Raw genomic sequence first — 19294 nt, forward strand, 5'->3', positions numbered from 1 at the left:
TTCAATCATTTCCACCTGTTTCCAGTTTTAGAATATGCAGAGTTTTAATGTCTTGCATATAACTCCTCCTGGCTGGGCCAAAGAGCCAGCGGCGGTATTCTGAAAGCTCAATTAGCATTTTGGTATTCTGAAACGTCACTTAAGTGCCCCTTTCCATATTTGGCAGGGGTGCACTGCGCATACTTGCAATTGTACGCTTTATGACCGCGCGAAGACTTAATTGAGTAGTTACAAGACTTTTGGTATTCTGAAAAGTCTCATAGCGGACTTTCCAGTAGGGAAAGATAATGGTGATATGAGGTCCATTAAGTCTCATCATCTCTTGCTAATTGCGTGGCTTTCATTTCTTATGAATATCATCAAATCGGTTTAATACTGCGACCAAAATTAGGAGGAATGAAGAGAATAAAGGAGAAAGGTATAAAAAGGGAATAGAATAAAGGGAAAGGAGGTACTACAAGTAAAATAAGGAATAGGGAGTATATTTGGTAATAAAGAAATTAGAAAAGAGGGAAGAAGGAAACAGAAATTGTGTATTTATAGGGGAAATATGACTATTATTTTGTTATATTTTCTTTTATTATTAGCATCATAAAGTATTTTGTTTTTGCACATTATTTTGACAATAATGAGATTGCCAAATCACGGTAGGTGCAGCAATGTTCAGGGGTGAATCAAACCTCTTTTCCGTCAATAAACAAATAAGCATAGACCCCTTTAGTATTTAAATGAATATTCTCTCATAGAATAAAATACAAAAGAAAAAAAAAAGTGATGCCATCGTTTTCCCCACCTATAAAATCTTAAATGTCATAACTTTTTACATCCAATTTTAATAAAATTTCGGCTTTTTAAAAATTATGCTTGTCTGATTTAAAAAATCTTTTTATTCAAATCAGCATTTTGGTGGAGAAGAAATCTGATGTAAATGAAAAGTATGTTATTTTTAGGAATTAAAGCCAAATAACAGTAGTTGCAGTAAAATACTGATTTCGTGAGAAAGTCTGTAAAACCAAGGTCAAGTATTACTGTATCATCGTGGATCTAGATCTGGTACAGTTACATAAACTGAACTTTGTAAAATCATAAAATCTAAGCTGAAATACGATCACACTGAAGATCGCCAACACAGATAGGCACACGTGGGACAGTGTAATATTATTGCTGGAATAAAGACCCGACGAAAGTACCGAATCCGCGCTTATTTTGCTTATTTTTCAGCAATTACACAATTTCTTCCAGAATCCTTTGGCACATATTTTTTATTCATACAAACAGACACTTGGGTGGTCATTATATTAGATTCTGTAAAAAGTCATTTTGAGATCGTTACCAGAACTGGAATTTACCTTTTAAGTTAAAGAAGAATCCCCCCCCCCTCCTGATCAAGGCCCCCAGACAGAGGGAAATAAAATATTGTAAAATAAAAACAAAGAAAGATACAAATGGATTCAAATAGGTGGATGTGAAAATGAGAATGCGTTCGAAAAAAAAGAGAAAAGCACAAAGGTACAATAAATGAGAGAGAAAGGGACAAGACAACAGTTAATTTCAACAACATAACGAACTGTAATGTCTGATGTAAAAACTTTTAGCATTATTTTTCAGCAAAAATTCTTTCTATTAAGATCGTGGTGCAGTGCACCTGCAGCAGCTGGGCGCTGCGCTGCAAGCTGCGCTGCAAGCCAGCAAAGTGAAGAAACACTGCGCGCTAGTAGAAAATTTTACGTTGTAAGAGCGCATTTGATTGGCTAATTCAGTTCAGTAGCGGAGTGGCTTACAGGGAGTTAATTGAGCGCTAATAGAGTTTTCAGAATACGAATTTGGAGGTCCATTAGCGCTACATTAAATGGGTAACTTATGAGGAAAGTATGAGGAAAGTTAAGTGGAAACTTACGAGACTTCAGAATACCCCCCCCCCCCCCCGGGCTATAAAACTGTAGTGACTACTACCTACTACAATGGGATGGTACATGCAGAATAATGATAAACAAATTTATGCCTTTGGAAATCTGTTTTGATATTGGGGATAGAAACAGGGTTCTATTTGGTAAAGCTCAAATATGCTGAACTCAATTATGATAAATATGTATGTGTGTAGATCCTGATATACATGCAGGCTTTTGCTTCAATGTTGATACAGTTGCTCTGTCATTTGAGAGTCATTTTGACATGGTTTTGAATAATTTTTTTTTTGTATGCCTGTAGTTATGTAGTGTTATATCCTACCCTTTTGTCTCAACAGGATGGTTCAACGATAAGCTTCAAGATCAGGCGCAGGACAAAGTTGGCTAAACTCATGGATGCCTACAGGGACAAACAGGTAAAACTTATCTTGAAGATTGTTGCTCAGTAAAAACTTTTAGCTACATGGATTCTAAGGTGCTATCTTTGCCTAGCAATTTCATGTATAATATGATGTAAGGCATTAAACATATATATTGCTCTTGTATCATATATTGATAAATGAAACTGCAAAAGGCATTATTGGTACAAACCGCAAGGTTGGATACTAATATCCAACCTTGTGGTTTGTACCTTACCAATAATGGCTATTGGCTCACGACCAACAGAAATTTACCTCTGCCATTGTCATTTTAAGTTGTATGACCATTTCAAATGTATTGGCATTTATAAATTTTTTTATGGCGAAATCTGAATTTCATTCGCAAAATATAATTTTGTTTTTGAGAATGAAGAAAAATTTTGATGGTTATTTGAAATGCTGGATTGCTCAGTCGCCCAATTGCCTTAAAATTTTGCACAAGGGTCAAGAATTATGTAATCTACAAAGTTGTATAGCTAAATTTATGGAAGTCCTTTTTTGTCTCGCCTGCATAGCAGAGCGAGACTATAGGTGCCGCTTTTCCGACGGCGATGGCGGCGGCGGCATCAACATCAAATCTTAACCCAAGGTTAAGTTTCTGAAATGACATCATAGCTTAGAAAGTATACGGACCTAGTTCATGAAACTTGGGCATAGCAGACCTGCCAACCAGTACGTTCTAGCCGTATTTAGTACGTTTTTGCAACCAAAATACGGCAGTACGTTTTTTCTTTGAAAAATACGTTTTTTGTAAAAAAAAAATAAAAAACTAAATCGTAATTAATTGAGAAAAATGATCTCTATATGTCTCTATTTCATAAAACATGCACAAATATGGTTATTAGATCAATGTAATTTCAGGTAACTTGTTTTTTTTTCAATCATTTTGTTCGAACCAGGGTGAAGATATACACATGTTTTAATGTGTTTTTTTTCATCTGCAAGAGTTGTGCGCATTTTAGCTTGCATGCAGCTTGAGCGCCGCGATGAGCGAGTGCGCCAAGCATTTTATTATGAAATACACTTTTTTGGGGAAAAATACAGTTTTTTTTATCACAGAATACAGTTTTTCATTCCCAGAAGTTGGCAGATCTGCATAAGGTTAATCAAGTATTAGTGAACATCCTGCTCGAGTTCCAGGTCACGTGACCAAGGTCAAAGGTCATTTAGGGTCAATGAACTTTGGTCAAGTTGGGAGAATTATTTTCCAAATCGTAACCGAAGGTATTTTATAGTAGTTTTCAAAGTTAGCACTGCTGCTATATTAAATCGCATAATGCTGGCGAGACTGCCAGAGGCGTTCCACTTGTTTTTGTCTCGCCTGCATAGCAGAGCGAGACTATAGGCGCCGCTTTTCCGATGGCGGCGGTGGCGTCAACATCAAATCTTAACCTAAGGTTAAGTTTTTGAAATGACATAACTTAAAAAGTACATGGACCTAGTTCATGAAACTTGGACATAAGGTTAATCAAGTATTACTGAACATCCTGTCTGAGTTTCAGGTCACATGACCAAGGTCAAAGGTCATTTAGGGTCAATGAACTTAGACCATGTTGGGAGAATTATTTTCAAAATCTTAACCGAAGGTTAAGTTTTTGAAATGACATCATAACTTAGAAAGTATATGGACCTAGTTCATGAAACTTGGGTATAACCGTATAAGGTTAATCAAGTATTAGTGAACATCCTGCCTGAGTTTCAGGTCACGTGACCAAGGTCAAAGGTCATTTAGGGTCAATGAACTTTGGTCAAGTTGGATGTATTTGTTGAATTACTCTCATAACTTTGAAAATTTATGGATCTAGTTCATGAAACTTGGACATAAGGTTAATCAAGTATTAGTGAACATCCTGCCTGAGTTTCAGGTCACATGACCAAGGTCAAAGGTCATTTAGGGTCAATGAACTTTGGCCAAGTTGGGGGTATTTGTTGAATTAATTACTATCATAACTTTGAAAATTTATGGATCTAGTTCATGAAACTTGGACATTAGGTTAGTCAAGTACCACTGAATATCCTGTGCGAGTTTCAGGTCACATGACCATGGTCAATGGTCATTTAAGGTCAATGAACTTTTGCAGTGTTGGGGGTATTTGTTAATTTACCATCCTAACTCTGAAAGTTTATGGATCTAGTTCATAAAACTTGGACATAAGAGTAATCAAGTATCACTGAACATCCTGTACGAGTTTCAGGTCACATGACCATGGTCAAAGGTCATTAAAGGTCAATGAACTTTGGTCGTGTTGGGGGTATTTGTTGAATTACCATCCTAACTCTGACAGTTTATGGATCTAGTTCATAAAACTTGGGATATAAGAGTAATCAAGTATCACTGAACATCCCCTGTGAGTTTCAGGTCACAAAACCAAGGTCAAAGGTCAGTTTACGTCAATAAACTTAGGCCATGTTGGGGTAATTGTTGAATTGCCATCATAACTTTGAAAGTTTATGGATAGAGTGAATGAAATGTGGACATGGGTGTAGTTGACAAGTCTTAAGTCACCGTTCAAATGTCATTTATGGTCAATGAACGTGGTATTATGTCATTATATGAATGGTGTTTTTTGTTATTTTTTTTTATTAAATCGCGTAATGCAGGCGAGACTGCCAGAGGCGTTCCACTTGTTAAAACTAATTAATTTATGCGAGAAATCATGTTTTGGTATTCTTAGTAAAATAAACCCTCAGGAATAGCAATTTTTGGTACAAATGACTTTCATAACTCCCTCATCAATTCCTGAAAGAAAAAGATAGGTTGTAATAATTATTTTGTATGTATTTTTGTTTGTTTTTCGTCGAGTGTTTTCGGATGCGTGGGTGTGTGTGTTAGGGTGTATGTGTGTGTGGTATTATTTACACTATTTGAAACAATGATGATACATGTACTTACTAGAAAAGTATTTACATAAATTTGAAAGGCTGATTTTGTCCATAGGGCTATACACAGTCATATATAGAGAAATAGTGAAATTTCAGTGACATGTGTTCGGTAAACGTAATCTGACACCCGCACAGAAGGTCTGATAGCTATAGATTTGGTATCAAAATTTGCAGGAAGGATCAAAGAAAAAAGTCATGAAATTTTGTTTTGAAACATATAGGCATTGGGAAAAATTTGACAGTGGGGGACATAATGCCCCCCCTCTGGTAGTATTAGGGTAATTGTTTTGTTATGGGAATAGCTCAATATCACAAAGAAAACTTCCTAGTCTTTGATATATTATTGGGCTGTAGTCTAGTTTTCTTTTTAATGTCCTTGTGATCAAATCCAACAAATATTTGTTGATGAACCATGACTGAATACCAATAACTCTATAAGATGCCTTTCTGCTTTTCCCTTTTTCAGGGTTTGAGGGGACAGCTGCGTTTTCGATATGATGGCCAGCCAGTAAACGAAGATGACACACCAGAGACTCTTGATATGGAGGATGAAGACCAGCTTGAGGCATATCAAGAGCAGACCGGTGGTAGGGGGTAGGCTTGGACTCATTTCTGATGAATCATTAGTTCCAGTTGTTCCGCAACCTACATGTGCATCTTCACAAGAATGTCAGAGAGACCAGCAATGTAGCAGTTATTTGATTGTAGTTTTTAAATGCCCTAAATGATCGACAGTTCAACAAATTAACCCATGTGAGATGCTGCAGATTCGGTGTGTTGAACGTCTGGCACTATAGTTATGTTCCCTAACTTGATTATCCCTTGTTGCAAACTATTGTTTGTTTTTGTCTTTGGCTTATGTGATCACTTCCACATTGTTGTCTTATTTAATCATAGTTTGTGCCAAAGTATCAGTTTAATTGCCTGAAACCTTTTTTTTTTGTAAATAATTGTCAAGTGACTTGATGGGTATGGTGTCACGTGACATCATTGCTGCAGTAAGACATTTGCACGTGCAGGTTGTGGTTGTGTATAAATGTCTTTGGACACTCTGAAAATTTGTACAATATTATGGATGTAGCACTACTTTTTGTCCAGTTATAGTAACTTTGAAATTGTGTTCATTGAAATCACTTTGTAGCATAGCTAAATGACCAAATACACATCTGGAGATTTCTCTTCACTCTACCAAGGAAAAAATGTATATTTAGAGATGAAAATGATTTTCATAAATTTGTCATTTAATGTGAAGTTGAGACTCTCTTGAAATCTGTTGTAGCTGCTCACCGATTGATATGAGGAGATGGTTATATCACTTGAAAGTCCTGCATTCACAAAAGAGTTTTACTTTTAAGCCTCTTCTAGGATCCTTGAAGGACAAGTCCACCCCAACAAAAAGTTGATTTGAATAAAAAGTCAGAGAAAAATCCAACAAGAATAACACTGAAATTTTCATCAAAATCGGATATAAAATAAAAAAAGTTATGACATTTTAAAGTTTCGCTTAATTTCACAAAACAATTATATGCACATCCTGGCTGGTATGCAAATGAGGAGACTATGACGTCATCCACCACTATTTCTTTTGTATTATTTTTATTTTTATTATATGAAATATGAAATATTCTAATTTTCTCCTCATTGTCAAGTGATACAAGGATTAATTCCTCCCCGAACATGTGGAATTAGCATTGTTTAATACTATATGGTTCAGTCAAGTTGGTCCTTATTGTCAAATATATAAAAAATGCAATATTGTATAATTCAAACAATAAAAAACAAAAATAGTGAGTGATGGACATCATCGACTGACTCACCTAGTTGTGCATATCACTGTTTTGTGAAAAATAAACGAAACTTTAAATGTCATAACTTTCTTATTTTACATCCGATTTTGATGAAATTTTCAGCACTATGCTAGTTTGATTTTTAATTATTTATTCAAGTCAGCATTTTCCTTGGGTGGACTTGACCTTTAAGTATAAGCCTCATTATATGCATTATTTTTTCCTTGGGAACGCTCCATGGAGTCAAGGTCAGGAGTCACAAGGGATAAAACACACTTGAAAAGAAAATTCAGGTGAGGTTCTTTTGTCAATTTTGGCCCAAGGTAATTTGTAAGAATACTATGCTTGTGTGTACATATTGGTCTATAGATGATGAGTACACAGATGCATATTGTATCAAGGTAATCAGTAAAAACCATAATCCCCAACCATCTTCTGTTCTTGGTTCATATACGTACATGTATGTAATGAATGTTATCTTAGATCATGCAATCATGGGATCCTAAATAAAATGTTCACATTTTTCCCCCTTTGTATGAATCAATTAATTTGACTGAAACAAAAGTAGGTAAATTGGTCAATATTACAATGACATACATGTATTTCCAATCAGACAATCAATGGCTGTGGTGCCAATAGCTTTCATAATTTAAAGGTAACTACAGGATGATATGAAATAATGTAAATTAAGATTACACAAAACTCAGATAGTTTCATTAAAATCAGACCCCCCCCAAAAAAAAAAAAATTGCCTTATCTCCTTTGTGCATACATGTATGTCTGCATGAATGAGCTTATGCCATTTCTGTATTGTTTTGTATTTTATGAAATGGTGAATGTTTTTTTTTCTCCAAGAATGTAAATATAGGACTACTGATATTATATCTAAGATCATTGCTGTCGTTTATTTTGTTACAAAGGAGACATGTTATGCACACATGTATGGAAATATTGAAACAATTATTTCATATAATAAGATTGGAAAACAATATTGGGGACATCACATTATCTGGTCAAGTTCTGAAAAAGGCTAAAATATTGAATAAATTACTTAATGTTTTTTTTATCAGATTTTGATGAAATTGTCCGTGTTTTGCCTGTTTAGATTTTCTTATTTTATTCAGATATTATTTTCCAGCCTGGATTACTGTACACCTCTTAAGTAGCATCAATGTTATACCAGTTCACTGAAAACTGCATGTCTAATGCTTGTTGTTTGTCACTGATAATATGCAGATCATACCAAAAAACGGTTTTTCATCTTGGGTGGCTCTACAGGGATATCCAAACTTTGCAAATATGATATTTTTTTCCAGAACTTAATAAATAATATTTAGATGCCCTTTTATCCTGCCCTCATCCTGTGTATTTCCAACTGAACTTGATTTCTAAACAAAACATGAAGAATTAAATTGCAAAGACATATAATTTTACAGATACATGTATATTCTTGTAATCTATTTTGAAGCTGTAAACATGTATATGACTTATATGTGAAATTCATTTGTTTCACCACCTTATATTGTTACTGTGAAAGCATTGATATACTGATAGAATAGTAATATTACAGTATGTCTTTTTTGTTGTATTAAAGAAACATGTCTGTAGTGTCATTTTTTTTTTTAACATTTTGATTTTGGGGAAAGATTGTTCAGTAACCTATTATTTTTTTCCAGTAGTTTCAATTGAATGCTTGCCTCATTTCTTGATGTCCTTCATATTTTAATGAATTGGATCATAATTTTTACTCAACGACTTACTCTGGAAACTGTAGAGTGGAGTTTGACATGATATGAGTAACCAGAATAAGCACTTCAGGCAAATGGTTATCATATCACATCATTGATGCTGACGACTATCAAGCATATAATCTTAGTAGTTTCAATTGGTACATGACAAATGCAATATTCTCAAATTTATTGAAGGTAGTGCATTGGGGAACCTGTAGTAAAGGCAAATTGAGACTAGTTTGTTACCAACATCCCATCTTTATGCCCATCTGATTGATTCATATCAGGGATGCTAGAGTCAAGGTCACAAGGCCACAAAACTTTCTTCACCAGTCTTAGGACATGTCTCTGGGCTTAGGCTGGCTGGCCTCAACTCCATCACGGTTTTTCAGCTCTCTTTCATCTATCCAATGTTTAGAGTTTCTCAACAATGCACATCCTTTATAATTATGTCAACTAAATGTATTTCATTGGGTTACAGGATTTCCTGGTAGTTGCTAAAGCATTGTGGATCATCTTTCCCTGGCAAGGAACAAGATGATATAAAGGCATTTTTTAAAGTGCTTCTGTTCAGGTTATTAGTGATTGTAGTTTAGAGGGAGAGGGGGGGGGGGGCTTGGGCTGGAGGGTTACCATTAGAAAATTCCATGACAATATTATTTGTTGATGTAAGTACCCTGGTTGGAGCTACCTTCTCAGTGCTGCAGTATTCGGGCATGGTAAGGATTTGAGGATTACATTTAGGTCCAATGGAAAGTCACCAGTAGTCAAATGAGAGGGTGCCCCCCCCCCCCTCCCCATTGTGACAATCTGAAACTCGAGAGATTGTTAGGCACAGGAGATGTGTTATAAACTCTTTTCATTCCCATTGTGTCACGCTTGTTGGGTATTTTACTGCTGACAGTCTGTGTTATAATTTTGTATCTTTTTTTTTCAACAAAGTGTAATCAGAGAAATGAAACCATGTTTGAACATGTAGCTATGTAATAAGTAGTTTAGACAATTATCGTGCATGTCTTAATACAGTGAATTTCAGTACCTTACTTAGTCTTCTTTAATTATTGTCTTAAATATTTGGTTTTAGAAATACAATTGCTGAAGGCAATATTAATAACATGTATACCATGTGTATGTATATGGAAGAGATAGTGCATGGTCCAACTTGTGTATTGTGACAGCGAGAGAGAGAGGAGAAAAGGCGGAAAGAGGGTTGAAAGGGGTGGGGTGGGCTGGACTTAGCTTGGAGAATGACCATCAGAAATTTCATGCCAATTTGTTTGTTAAAGTATTCTGAGAGAGATTGAATAAAGGAGACAGTGGCGTAACAGGCGGGGGGGGGGGGCAAGCTACCCCCTGGCGGATTTCACCGGGAAAATAAAAAAACCGGGGGAAAAGAAAAGGGAAGGAGAAAGAAAGGGGAAGGAAAGGGAATGGTCAAAAGAAAACGAAGAATTTTTTAATGGAAAAGGAAGGAAAGCGGGAAAGAAACGAAAGAAAAAACATTTGAGAAAGAAGAAATCAATCCGAAATAGGCCTATGTATATAATGTAATAGCATGATGGGAAATAATTTAAAAGATGACAAAATGGCAAACAAAGCGGTAAATGAAGGTAGAATGGAATAAGTCAAAAGCTAAATTGGAAAACGAAGAAAAGGGATAAGAAAAAAAACTTAATAACACTACCGGGCTGCCGCAAGCTTGCTAAATTTTATGCAAAATCGCTACCGGGGCTTTGCCCCAGACCCCACGCAGTAGGAGCTCTTCATCTATAACCTTCAAATGGCTCTATAACGCCCCCTGTAGGGACCCTTCCTACACTAAGCTTCATACGTTCAATCACTGGCGTACAGGCGGGGGCTTGGTTCCAAACCCAAAAGGAATTAAAAGAAATTATAGGAGACAACGTATAATGAAATGAATGGAAACAATGAAATCTGTTATTTGCTGAATATCATGGAAAAATCTATAATTTAATTTCAATGGGCAATTTTTTTTCAGGTCGCTTTGCTCGCTGGCGACTTTTTACAAATTGTCCATCATTGCTATGTTTTGCCCCCTCAAAATATTTGGTTCATTACGCAACTGGGTTGAATAAAATGTGTTGTGTAAAAGCTATATTCTGTATATACCCGCGATTTGATTAAAAATAGCGGCAATCTGCGAGGTTTAAATGGCTTTGATATCAAGAAGTTCCAGGGGCTCCGCCCCAGACCCAAACCGCATAGCGCTGCCGTCTATGAGTGTGGAAGGGTTGGGCCATGACCCACAAAAGTTCTACAACCAAGAAAAAAAAGGAGGAAAGAAAAGCAAAGGAAAAGTGTATGATGTGATTTTATTTGCTGAATATAATATCTCAAAGTTAGAAGTCTCATAAAATGGTGATTTTTTTCTCGCGCTTTCTTAACAGTCAGGTAAAAAACCTCGGTATAACATAACCACCCCAGGAAAATGCTGACTTAAATAAATAAATAAAAATCAAACTAGCATAGTGCTGAAATTTCATCAAAATCGGATGAAAAATAAGAAAGTTATGACATTTTAAAGTTTCACTTATTTTTCACAAAAACGGGGATATGGACAACTAGGTGACTAAGTCGACGATGTCCATCACTCACAATTTCTTTTGTTTTTATTGTTTGGATTATACAATATTTCATTTTTCATAGATTTGACTATAAGGACCAACTTGACCGAACCATATAGTATTAAACTATGCTAATTCCACATGTTCAGGGAGGAATTAATTGTTGTATCACTTGACAATGAGGAGAAAATTAGATACAAAAGAAACAGTGAGTGGATGACGTCATAGTCTCCTCATTTGCATACCAGCCAGGATGTGCATGTAACTGTTTTGTGAAATTAAGCAAAACTTTAAAATGTCATAACTTTCTTATTTTACATCTGACGATGAAATTTTCAGTGTTATATGCTTGTTGGATTTTTCCTTTTTATTCAACCCAACTTTTTGTTGGGGTGGACTTGTCCTTTAAGCAGCTTTTTCGCACATGTGTCATACTACGCCCCCTCGTTTCTTTTTTACTCTTCACGCTATCCGCAAAGAATCCTGTTCACAGTAGCGTACAGACCAACAAAAAAAAAGGAATGGAAAGAGAGAAAAGTGAAATATATTGTTCTTTGGATATCATGTCAAAATCTATCACAAAATTGGACTTTGTATTAAAAATGTCAAAATTTTTGCTCGCTCGCAACTTATAAAAAAAAAATAAATTCTGCCCGTTACGCAATATCTGCCCCTCTCAAAATCGTCGCCTCATTACACCATTACGCCTGTTCATACCATGATATGACCGGTAAATGTTTGGCTCTTGCCCCGCCCCCCTGGCCACCGACCCCTATTACGCCGCTGAAAGGAGAAAGAAACTGGTGGAAGAAAAGAAGGTGGGAAGGGGCGTATCAATACAGATGGAGGAAACTAGGGGGGGGGGGGGACATATTTTTAGAATTCATATATTGGTCAGGGGTCAAAATCAATATTCAACAAGAAGAAAACATTTTTTTTTCAAATGTTTGTTTTGTTGTAGACAAAAATTGAAGCACGGTAAACAAAATTTAATGTTTCTCTCTCTCTAAAAAAACGAGAGACAAACGATCACAATCTAATAATCGATGATAAAATACAGAATTTATGCCACAACATGCTGTTCGCCGGGATGCTTGAATCTCTGGTCAAATTTTAGAATTAGTAAATTCCCCAGACGAGCAAAGTATTGGTCTTCTTCTTTTCCACTCTTTTCACATAAGCCTTCGAGGAGACAAATATCAACCTTTTCTTAGTCTAAAATTAATGCTAGTCGAAATTCTGAAAAATGCGAATTTTGGTATACACCACCTCCATTATCGACCGTATTTTTTCGACAAATGGCAAATTTTGACAAAGTAAACCAGCCTCCTAAAAGGATAAATAAAGGTCTGTACTCTATGTGCTTAAATCACTACTCCATTTTTTCTGGGGGGTGAGCCACAGAGATAAAAAGTTCAGTAAAATTAATGCAATTGGTCACAATGCATTACAAAATCCATCGCTTTTCTATTATAATACCCCCCCCCCTCCATATTGAACTGGATGTCTGAGAAAAGCCAATAACATGTTGCGTACATTATTTTGTTCATTAAGTTCCCAAAAGAATGCTAGCTCTTGGCTGCTCTCTAAAATGCCAATATGAACATAAAATACATGAACATAATGAAGAAATGTTCGCCCAAACGAAGGAGCAACGACGACCCCCGTGATAATTCCCCTTATTCAATTTCATCTTCGTTGTTCTCCACTGCTGCAGTCTTGGTCATCAAACATCCTGGTATTTGGCGCTGGTTTCGTCGCTTTCGTCTGCTTTTCTTCCTCCATGATGTTGTGTTCAGTTGTCCGAGAAAGAGCAGTGTCTTCAAAAAGTTCATCCACGGTCTCCAATCTTGGTTGCTAATGAACAAAATTGCCATAGTATTATATCGGCCTAAACGATAAAAGAGCGGTCCTTATGACCAGCATTTAAACTTCGGTGTGTTGAAGGAAACTAAAGCTGGCGCTATTGTCTTTAGAATCCCATAGGTATAATGTGTACCTCAGTCTGTTCCTCATGCGTTATATCATTTCTCTTTTGAGAGGGTATCCAAGTCATGAAGTTTTCAGTCGCTTGCATGGCTCCCTGACCTGCAGATTAGGGAATAGTATAAGATTGAAATGCATGAGTGGGCCCCATATCTGCGCGCCTAAAATTAAAATTACCCCCCCCCCCGTTTCGCGCAATACGATCGCAAGGGGAAAAGCAGTCGTGTCATTTTAATCCATGGCTATTCATTTCCTCGAGTCTCGGACAACTTTTAAAGCCAAGTTTACGATGCATGTATTTCCTGATCAAAACGCCATTTTGTAAGTCCATGTAAGATCCCTAATTTGCTCAAACATTAAATTGCATCTCAGGGGTTTCCGAGACTGCAACTTTTTTCTTTAATTGCCTATTCGCGAAACTTCCTCAATACGTCTGATGAGGAAGACTACGATACGTAATTGCATGTGTTGTGACGAACTCTTCCTATTCTGATTTTTTCAGAGGCTACAATAAATCACAAAATGAAAATCCAGAGAAAACTCGCAGCTGTTCGTAGTTTTAGAGTTATACTTACCTTAAGTTCATGCTTCTTATTATGAACATATTTTAGAAATTAAGGCACCGAAGTACAATTTCTTTGCATAATAGATCGAGTGCGTAGCTTTAGGAGCCCTTTTACATCGGGCTGCGAAATCAAGAGACGTTCAGAAAACATGGTGGGATTTCCATTAATAGTGATTTTTTAAATATTTTCTTCTTGGTTCATGATCATTAGAACATTTCCCACAAATTAGAGTAAATCAATCTGTTCAAATATTAAAATTGTCCTATTTTTTTTCGATTAAACAAAGTGCGTGTTCCCCCGTCATTCAATAAATAAATTCTCACAATTTATGAAAAATCAACTAAAGTTGTAAACAGAAATCAAGATCAGAGAGTCAAAACCGGTGGACGGAATTAGTCTCATATATATATATATATATATATATATATATATACATGTATATATATATATATATATATATATATATATACATATATATATATATATATATATATATATATATATACATATATATTGGCGAAGATGTGTGATGTGTTAACCCACCTGGTTAAGCACTTACAGTAAAACTTGAAGATACCTGAAGAAGGCCCAACTAAATGGCCGAAAGCTTGTACTAATAAAAGTTGAAAAAAATCCAGGCTACGTCTCTAGCTTCAATGCTTTTTGAGCTTCTTCGCCAATATATTACTCTCTGAAGCACCCACGCAATGTTTAGGTCCTTGCTCATCAATATATATATATATATATATATATATATAAACCCCTCAAAAAAAGTTTGAAAACCTGAGTTTTGCCATTAATTTATCCCAATTTAACACAATGCATATTTGATATTATTCAAAAGATCATTTAATTCTCTTTAAAATGATACCATGTTTGTTATGATCATGCCATCACAAAAGGAGCAGGATTCAAGTCATGAAGGGTCAATACAGAACGTGATTCTTTTGTCTGTGTCAATAGAGATGAAAATCCATTCAAATCAAGCCCCTGCTTTTTCATTTTTTATGTTTTGTTGTGGTTTATGTAGTGATGGTTCTGTGAGATAACATGGTTTGAAATACCCATGCATGTTTGTTTGTTATGTATTTGCTTGTGCAGAGGTATGTTTAATTCCATGGTTAATGTTGATGTTAAGGTGCATGAAAACAATTAAAAGAAACCGCTGAGAAACTCACTCATCACCACGGAAATAAGAACAGTGACTTTCAATATTGTGTCATTTTGCAACTTTTGAATTTTGACCTTGCCCCAAATTTCAAGGCACTGCACCTCCATGTGAACCATAATCATATCATGTAGGGTACTATTTTAAAAAGATATAATTGATCTATTCATTGATATTAATTACACATTGATTTTTACTAAAACCGAGGAGGGATTATCGATCAAAGGCAGATTTCCAAACTTTTTTGAGGAGTTTATTTACTGTGAAAGAAATGAATTAAGAGAACAATGGTAGGCGTAGCTTAATTCAAGAGCTATCTGCCTTTTGGTGAAGTGTGGATTTTTACGCTACGGCAGCCATCTTGGACTTGAGGGCCCCGTTGCATAAAAATTACTATTATGGTAATTTTGCCATCCGGTGGTTTCTGTCATGGAATCCTTGATTCTGATTTTCTGTTGGGCCACGTTACCATTGGATGGCAAAATTACCATAAGACTGTCATAAATTTTTCATAAATTTGTCATTTCTCTCCGAGATGTGACACCGTTATGATTGTCACAAATCGGTATTCTCATTATTTTGAACATTGTCTTTTCCCTGTCACATCTCTCTAAGTTCCCAGCCGCCCATATTTCCGGAGGCAAACCAATCAAAATCACCGTTAGTTCCCGATGGAAGCCCTTCTTACCAAAGATACTACAATTGAGGGATAGATTGGACAGTACACAGGGTTAAACTTCGTAATTCCGAAGATTCGTTATTCCGAAGGTTACCCTTGTATAAAATTTTGATAGGGGGTTTACATTTTACAAGCTTTGCTTTTTTAGTAGGCCTCTCCACTTTTTTTTCATTTCATTGGTACGTTTCAATCCTGCATGTGTTATGCAGTTGATGCATCTTTTCATTGTAAAAATGATTTATTACGAAATGTACTTTGATGGTTTGTGGAATATGAATATATCAATAAATAAATAAAATAAAAAATAAAAAAGGTTCGTTAGTCCGAAAACGAAATAAGGTTCGTTATTTCGAAGGTTCGATAATCCGAAAACGAAATAAGGTTCGTTGTTCCGAAGGTTATTTAATACGAAAACGAAATAAGTTTCATTGTGCCAAAGGTTCGATAATCCGAAAACAAAATAAGGTTCGTTGTTTCGAAGGTTCGTTAATCCGAAATCGAAATGAGGTTCGTTTGAAGTACTTATTCTATTCATGTATTCCATGAAGTTCTCAAAATATAATCAGGTCCGATCGTCAAAGCTTATCGGCTGGCGCTGCGTGCTCGCATTTTCATTAGTATTAAAAAGCCTATTTCTGTATGACTTCTAACAAACTACTTAAAATCCCTCTTTATGACAGTTTATAAAAAAATGTCCGCCCGCACTTTGCGCTCAAAGTAATTCGTTAGTTCCATACGCGTATTGTTCATAATCACAAACATTGCTCAGAATATTCAATTATTAGGACGAAATTCCTGAAATTTCTATAAAATTTAGCTCGGCTTCTCGCGTTCGAATTATTTAATCAGGGATTATGAGATACGATTATCTTGTTTATAATAAGCTAATAATTCACTGTTCGGACTACCCGGCCCCTTCAAAGAAAAATAAATCAGCTTTGAGCAGCAGACCGGGGAAAATGGGAATGTACCCCCCCCCCCTTATTGGCGAAGGCTCGATCCACATCTGTAGATATATATATATACACACATATAAATTTGATGTGAAAATGAGTTTGTGCCCCCCCCCCATTCCTAAAAGCAAGCTACGATGGCTCTGGATGTTTTTTTTGCTCCGACCTGGCCCGAAAAAGGGGTCTTTAATTATCACCCCTATTCTGTCCCCCCCCGCACAGAGCGATTTTTTTTAGGTTTATAAGTGGTAAACATTAAATCAAGAATGGAAATTTTAGTAGACATGTCGAAATTTGACATCAATACGCCCCTATCAACGTAAATGATAATAATTATTATATTATGATAATAATTCTGCTCTTATACTGGTTTTCGCTAATAAGTTATTGTAGTTTTCTCGTTGAATGCATTCATATTTTATTTGCTTGTTGTTCAGTAGTCCGTTTTTTTAAGTTGTACTTATTGTAAACATGTTCAGTTTGGTCCGTGTACCTTTATCATGTACCTTTATTTATGTTTAAACCGGATAAATAAAATGAATAATAAATAAATATTTGCAGGTCTAGCAATGAGAGAAAAACATGAACTAGCCTCATATTAAGCCTATGATCATCCCTTTGAGAGAATTCTGCGTAAGTAAACGCACCTGGTAACGATAGATCAGCCCCTTCCCACAAGTGCGGTAAAAGTGGGGGGGGGGGGGGGGGCAGGGGGAAGGGGGCACTTGCATCCTCCAAAACAATCCCCGTAGGAACGAAATATTTTTTTTCTAAAATGGGAAATTCCCTTGTTTTTTTTCCAAAATGAAATGTGCCGTTTTTCGAAATGAAAATACTTTTTAAAGTATACATTTTAGATTAGAAAATCACAACTTTGTTTGGTTATTGCTATCAGTTATTGTTTAGGTATTCACCGTTTCTGGTTATAAAAAGGCTTAGAATGTCCAGTTTTCAGGCTGGAATATCTTTTTAGCTCGCGCTTCGCACTCGCACTATCCGATGTACCATATTCATGAGTCACTAAACACAGTCCTTAACAGGTTTCTTTTCTGGTCAGTATATTTCAGCTCGCACTTCGCGCTCGTGTTAATTTTTCAGTTAGATGCACATCTTTTTAATGATTGCAAAAACTGCTCAGAATGTTTTATTTTCATTTCTTATTGAAATGTCCAAATTTTTGAGCTTGCAATTCACGCTCGCAACACCTCCCAAGGATGCCCTTTTAACAATAATTGACCAAAAAACGGGTTTTACATCATCAGCATTGAATTTTTTTCCAAACCGCTCGCTCGTTACACTCCCTCGCGAAAAATAAAACCTAAATATATATATCTAGGTATATCTTACCATAATATATATCTTATATATACGATATATCTTACCATAATCAGAGATCACTTCAAAAAGGCTTTGCTCAACTAGTCTACTTTGCTCCGCCGCCCTTCTTTTTGCCTCCCCATCCTAATAACAATAAACTGCTACGGTGTCCCCCCTCCACCAGGCTTACCCTTTCGGTTTTCCCGGCTTCGCCACCGATTATTTCATTTTTTGGATTAACGAACCTTCGGAATAAAGAACCTTATTTTGTTTTCGGATTAACGAACCTTCGGAACAACGAACCTTATTTCGTTTTCGGATTAACGAACCTTCGGAACAACGAACCTTATTTAGTTTTCGGATTATCGAGCCTTCGGAACAACGAACCTTATTTCGTTTTCGGATTAAAGAACTTTCGGATCAAAGAACCTCATTTCGTCTTCGGATTATCGAGCTTTCGGAACAACGAACCTTATTTCGTTTTCGGATTATCGAGCTTTCGGAACAACGAACCTTATTTTGTTTTCGGACTAACGAACCTTATTTCGTTTCCGGACTAACGAACCTTTGGAATAACGCCACAAATGTTCGGATTAACGAACATCGAGGTATAGGTAATTTACGTGTTTCGGAATTACGAACTTTCGGAACAACGAACCTTATTTCGTTTTCGGATTATCGAGCCTTCAGAACAACGAACCTTATTTAGTTTTCGGATTATCGAGCCTTCGGAACAACGAACCTTATTTCGTTTTCGGATTAAAGAACTTTCGGATCAAAGAACCTCATTTCGTCTTCGGATTATCGAGCTTTCGGAACAACGAACCTTATTTCGTTTTCGGATTATCGAGCTTTCGGAACAACGAACCTTATTTTGTTTTCGGACTAACGAACCTTATTTCGTTTCCGGACTAACGAACCTTTGGAATAACGCCACAAATGTTCGGATTAACGAACATCGAGGTATAGGTAATTTACGTGTTTCGGAATTACGAACTTTCGGAACAACGAACCTTATTTCGTTTTCGGATTATCGAGCCTTCGGAACAACGAACCTTATTTCGTTTTCGGATTATCGAACATTCGGAATAACGAACCTTATTTCGTTTTCGGATTAAAGAACTTTCGGAACTACGAACCTTATTTCGTTTTCGGAAAATCGAACCTTCGGAATCACGAACCTTATTTCGTTTTCGGACTAACGAGCCTTCGGAACATCGAATCTTATTTCGTTTTCGGATTATCAAACCTTCGAAATAGCGAACCTTATTTCGTTTTCGGATTAACGAACATCGAGGTATGGGTAACGTAATT

General features: G+C 36.1%; 1 protein-coding gene across 1 annotated transcript; it reads left to right on the forward strand.

Annotated features, from left to right (window-relative positions):
- Positions 1 to 2191: 2191 nt before the first annotated feature.
- On the forward strand, positions 2192 to 5894 carry LOC129261497 (small ubiquitin-related modifier 3-like; the record flags this gene model as incomplete). The annotated part of the gene is made up of 2 exons (XM_054899557.2): positions 2192 to 2323; positions 5676 to 5894. Coding segments are annotated over 2 exons (264 nt in total), but the record flags the coding sequence as incomplete, so codon positions are not given.
- Between the last annotated feature and the right edge of the window lie 13400 nt (positions 5895 to 19294).

This window comes from Lytechinus pictus, chromosome 5 (assembly GCF_037042905.1).
Source record: "Lytechinus pictus isolate F3 Inbred chromosome 5, Lp3.0, whole genome shotgun sequence".
Lineage (NCBI taxonomy): Eukaryota > Metazoa > Echinodermata > Echinoidea > Temnopleuroida > Toxopneustidae > Lytechinus > Lytechinus pictus.